Source organism: Galeopterus variegatus, unplaced genomic scaffold, assembly GCF_000696425.1.
Source record: "Galeopterus variegatus unplaced genomic scaffold, G_variegatus-3.0.2 Scaffold589, whole genome shotgun sequence".
Taxonomy (NCBI): domain Eukaryota; kingdom Metazoa; phylum Chordata; class Mammalia; order Dermoptera; family Cynocephalidae; genus Galeopterus; species Galeopterus variegatus.
Genome location: NW_007726700.1, coordinates 1 through 5,838, shown reverse-complemented (window position 1 = coordinate 5,838; position 5,838 = coordinate 1). Strand labels below are relative to the sequence as shown.

At 50.0% G+C, this 5,838-nt stretch overlaps 1 protein-coding gene across 1 annotated transcript in view; it reads left to right on the top strand.

Annotated features, from left to right (window-relative positions):
* Positions 1 to 4,818, top strand: part of WISP1 (WNT1 inducible signaling pathway protein 1) — a gene marked incomplete at its 3' end in the record, with an annotated part of 25,185 nt that extends 20,367 nt beyond the window's left edge. Inside the window, exon 3 of the mRNA XM_008570297.1 lies at positions 4,530 to 4,818. Within this exon, the coding sequence (XP_008568519.1) occupies positions 4,530 to 4,818 (289 nt within the window). The remainder of the gene's footprint in view (positions 1 to 4,529) is intronic.
* Between the last annotated feature and the right edge of the window lie 1,020 nt (positions 4,819 to 5,838).

Sequence of the window (5,838 nt, the reverse complement as noted above, 5' to 3'; positions counted from 1 at the left end):
CCTAGATCCAGAGGTTGCGTAGGCCCAGAAACTGCCTCTCCTGACTGCCTTCCCCACCAGGGGCCTGGAAAACCACCTTTCCTACCTTCTCACCCCCTATATCTTTGCATCTTAGGTCTTGCTTTCACCCACTACAGAATCTTAGCTTCCCACCACCATGAGCCTGTGTATTTCCTTTCCTTTTATTTGGAAAAGAAAAGAAAACAAAACAAAACAAAAAACTGGTCCAAAGGCGATTTTAATAGGCCTTATACTTACCAAGGGTTCCCTGGTCACACAGGTTTCCAAACATTGGAATACATAAAAAAGAACAGGTGTTACAGAAAGTCTCGAAGGTTTTAAACTTTTATGTCCATTGTCAAATTCCAAAGGGGAGCTGTCATAAGCTTCATAAGAAGCTTTTTCTTTTTAAATGCATTTGAACACTGAACTCTTTTGTCCAGACGAATTCTTACACACTCACCTCACCATACACACACACACACACACACACACACACTCACACATACACACATCACATGCATATATGTGCACAATTTGGATTTGCAAGCAAGGTGAGTTTCTGAGTCTCACTTCTGCCTTTATGAGACCCTAATTCAAGAAAGAAAAGAGGTCTGGGTCTGAAGGTTTAGAGAGAAAAGGCACCTCTTGGCCAGAAGGGAAAGAAAAAAGAAGGGTCTCTCTGATAGACCATCTTTCAGCAAATCGTCAGCTCAGCCTATGGATGGTCTCCAAGACAGGCTAAATCTGTCCTTGGAGATTTGCATGTAATTAGGCCAAGACAAGGCAGGAGATAAAAATGAGCAATCACAGCCGTGGCACATGTAACTCAAACAGGATAGTGCGAACTATGGCAAACTGGTGGATCAAGCTTCGGCTCTCAGAGGTTACCCTCCTGCGGCCAGCCACTGTGGCCAGGCAGAAAAGTAAGCTTGGTCTTATCCAGTCTGCTCAGCTTTCGAGAGAATCCAGAAGTCCAGATTTGTGTATGATTTGTAAATGTTGGCAATACATTCAAAAGTCTTTTTCAAAATGCTCTGTGGGCCAAACTAAATACATCTGTGGGCAGACAGTGACCTAAGGATCAGACTGTTTGCTATTTCGGTTGCACAAACACTACTCTGCATTTAATGCAGCCAGATCAGGCCTCAGGGCAGTGTGGTTTGGTGAAAGGATCATGATATTTACGGGCAGAAAGAGTTGGGTTTCAAATCCTGGCTCTGCCTCTTGCTTGCTACGTGACCATGGGCACATCACTTAAAGAGCTTAATAAAACAAACCCCACATGGCTGTTGAGGAATAAATAAGGAAATGCAGAAAACAAAGAAACAAACAAAGTATGACTGGCAGCCCTTGGTGTTGGCTTTGTTTGCTTTGTCTTAACTCTCCTTTGCAGAAGTCATCTCAGCTTTATCCGTGGTCATCCTCAGAGGAGGGGACAGGTCTATTTCCAGGCCAAGACCCCAAGTCTGAAGAGTAAGGGAGTAGTAAACTCAGGTGTGGTCTTTGAAACTAGACAAACTGAGTTTGAATCCCAAAGACACCACTAACTAGTACTCTGATTAGACAAGCTACTTCATATTTTAATCTGTTTCTTCACCAAGAAAAATGTGACAAAGAATGCCTGGCTCTCTGGGCGTGGGGATATCAAGTGCCTGGTACATAGCAAGAGCCCCATAAAGATTAGGGCTCACCCCACTTCACATCCATCCATCCATCCACCCGTTGATTATTTACATAGTGAACAGAGGTGAGTGACAACACAAAAATGGGGTTAAAGCAAGGCGTGGCCCACTGTCCCTGCTCAGGCTCAGTTCCCTGGGGATGTGGGTGAGGGGAGTGGAGGCCTCGATGGCAGAGTGACGTGACTTGAATTCCTGCAAGTCCTTCAGTAACAGGAAAGCCAACCAAGCCGTGCCTGAATTTGTAGTTCTGAGATTTGTAGGAGGTGGTGAAGGAAACTTGGCTAGCATCACCATCTTGCCAGGAACTAGTTCTTTGATTCATTAAAAAGAAAGTGCATGAGGAGTGGACCCTTGAGTCCACAGATGGGACCGCCAAGAGCCGTCACACAGCCCCTGCTCTCCTGCTGGCCCGTGGTTGGCAGGCTGGTCACACCAGCAGCTCCACCACCCTGTTTCCCTACCCAAAGCTCCAAGGAGACTGTAGCACTTCCTAAGCTCAGTGGCTCTCAACTTTGCCTGCCAAGTGGATTTGCTGAGGGAGCTTTAAAAAATACTGAGGCCAAAAGCAGAAATATACTGAGACCCAGGTCCACTTCCATATTCTGAGGCATGACATACGCATCAGAATTTTTAAAAGGTCCCTAGGTAGTTCCATTGTGCAGCTGCTGAGAGCCACCATTCAAAGGACTCCTAGGCACCATGCACTGACTTCTCCCTCCAAAGTCTCCACACAGAGAGGGCACAGTCAGGGGTGACTCAGAATGCAGATGAGTGAATCACTCACTGCTTCCTCTGCTTTTCTTCCTTCCTATTTCCCCTCTGTTACTAGTGTCTGGTGGAAGGAAATGAGCTCTGGAGTCAGATCCTTTGGTTTGAGTCCCAGCTCTCTCACTCACCAATTTCATGACCTTGAGCAAATACATCACTTAACCTCTCTGAGCTTTCCTGTCTGCCAGATGAAGATAATCAAACACTATACATGAAGTCATTGGGAGACATGAACGAGATAACATGTCAGCTGGTGCCTGGCATAAGATCAGATGGCCAGTAAACGTTACCGCCTTTCCTATCTGCATCTGCCGCACGGTCACTACACCCAGGACAAACAGTAGCCACAGCAAGATTTACACACGCTGAGCTTCTGCTTCCTGCTGCAGTCACCTTGGACGCGTGGCTTCACTTTGTTGAGACTCAGTTTTGCTATAAGTGAAAGTACAGGTGATAATGTGATAGTGTTTCCTTATAGGATAAAATAAAGAATTTAATAAGCACGACACAGAGCAATGATAAGGGCCAACAACAGACAGCACTTAGAAAACCTTCACTCCTGCTAGATATTGGGATTATTATTACTAGGAACCACCTCTAGGCAAATCCAGGGGACAGGATAGAACTATTGGCAGACTGCAGATTCCAAACTGTCCCCACCTGGGGTGGGAACTCTCGCTGCCTGGGGGCTCTCTGCCAGCATTTCCAGAAGCTGTCCTCAAGGCAGGATGTGGTAGCAAGGGTGACATCTGGCCCAGCAGCCCCAAATCTCCCCCTGGAACTCCAGACTGGCAGAACCAACTCCATGTGGCCACTGGGATGCCAACCAGGCGTCTCCCATCTGATGACGAGCACTGGAGTCCACCTTCTCCACACCCTGCTCCTCCGAGGAGGACAGAGCCTCCCTCTCCTTGCAGGGCTCAGGCCACAGGACCAGAGTCATTCCTGGCTCCTCTCCTCTCTCCCGACACTCCCTCCATCGGCCTGTCCCGGCAGCTCTCCTGCTACCAACATCCAGGAGCCGAGCCCTTTTCTTGCGGCTGTTGGTCCCCCTCTCACCTGCATTACTGGGGTGACCTCCTGACACTGTCCTTGCCCCTCTTTGGTCTACTTTCAACTGGGCACCATGAGTGCTCTTGTGAAGCATAATTCATACCATTCCTTCAGCAGTTACTTACTGAGCACCTGCTGTGTGCCAGGCCCAGGTCCAGGCTCTAACAGCCTTACATCTTCCCCTGAGCCTACAGGGAATCCTCCAGCCTGGTCTCCTCCCCTCCCTGCCCCTACCCACAGCCCCAGCCTGCTCCCACCTCAGGCCTTTACCCCTGTGGGTGGCCCCCTCCCTACCTGGAAGGCTGCTCCTCCAGGACCTGGGCAGGCTCCCGTCCTCACCTCCTTCCAGTCTTTGCTGAAGCAGCAGCACCTCAGTGAGGCCTTCCCTGACCCCCTTATTTATATTTGCCACTGCCCCCCAACTCCCAGCTCCACTTCTCTACTGGACACTTGTCATCATTGACATTTGATTGCCTTTCCTCTGCCACCCACACTACTGTGTAAGCTCTTCGAGGGCATGGCTTTCATCTGTTTTCTTCACTGTTGACTCCCCAGCACCTAGAACACTCCATAGATATGCACTGAATGAATGGAACACAAGCGTCAAAGTCTTCAGATCTGTTTCACATGTCTGCCTCCCTCAGAACCCTGAGCCCTAGCAGCAGATATCTGTCATACCAGGCTTTGTGCCAGGTGCTGGGGATACTATAGGAACAAGCTGCCTAGGTCCCTGCCCTGCAGATGCTGCACCCTTTCACCCCAGTGCCCAGCCCATGGAGACTGGCTCTGATGTGCTGGCTGAAGCTGTGCTGAAGTCCCACCAACTCCCCATCCCCTGTGCTGCCAAGCCCCTTTACACCTTCCTGCCTTTGCCCATGGTTTCCCTGCCCCTCTTGAATGTTGGGAGCCATTCCCTGAGGGTTGGGTGTGGCCCAGCAGTGAGGGGTCACCATACCAGCAGCCCTGGTGGGCCAGGGGGCTCTGCGCCCAGTGGGCCTGACTGGCCACTGCCTGTGTTTGCAGAGATGGTTGGCGTGGGCTGCGTCCTAGACGGGGTACGCTACAACAATGGCCAGTCCTTTCAGCCCAACTGCAAGTACAACTGCACATGTCTCGATGGCGCGGTGGGCTGCACACCACTGTGCCTCCGCGCACGCCCCCCACGCCTCTGGTGCCGCCACCCCCGCCGGGTGACTGTGCCTGGCCGCTGCTGCAACCAGTGGGTGTGCGATGACGATGCCAGGAGGCCACGCAAGAACATACCACGTGATACAGGAGCCTTAGGTGGGTGTGGGCCTGGGGGGGGCCAGGGGTGGGATTTGGACCCTTCTGGAGCTCTGACCACCTGTGAATGACAAGCCCCTGAGTCCCATTCCCCAGTCCACCACTTACTAACTGTATTCCCTTGGGAAAGTCATATCTCCTCTGGGACCCTATTTCCCCATCCATAAATGGAAATAATACCGTCTGTCCTGCCTGTCTTAGGGGATCCTTCAAGCATAGAATGAGGAAGTGCTTTTAAAGAACAAAGTCATGCCCATGCAATTCATTATTATCCAAGAAAGAGTCTAGGTGGTGGGTGGAGTTGAAGGGAGGGTGGGTGTGTGTGGGTACCTGGGGAGGGGAGGCATGAGCGGCAGGTGCAAGGACAAGAGGTGGGAGATGAGTCTAATAGAGGCTTCTTGCTGACATGAAGCTTCACCCTTGCTATGGAGCATGGGTGGACAGGTGAGGCTTCAGCCAGGTGAGCCAGAAAAGAGGAAGCCCTGGAAAGGGAGGGCAGGAACAGGACTGTTTGTTTCACCACTGCTTACTGGAACCTAGCCTAGTGCCAGACACTTAGCAGCTAGCCAACTAATGTTTGTCATATTGGTAGATGGATGGATGGATGGATAAACGGATGTGTTGATGGATGGATATACAGATAGATGGATGAAAGGATGAGTGGATAGATGGATGGATAGATGGATGGATGAATGGATAGGTGTATGTATGTATGTATGAATGGATGGATGGATGGTAGATAGATGAATGATAGATGAATGGATATATGAATAAATGGGTAGGTGGATGGATAGATGGATGGATGGATGGATAGATGAATGGTGGATGGATGGATGGATGGATGGATAGATGAATGGTGGATGGATGGATGAATGGATGGATGGGCAGATGGATAGATGAATGGGTTGGTGGATGGATGGGTGGACAGATGGATAGATGCATGGTGGATGGATGGATGGATGGATGGATGGATGGATGGATGGATGGATGAATGGATGGATGGGCAGATGGATAGATGAATGGGTTGGTGGATGGATGGGTGGACAGA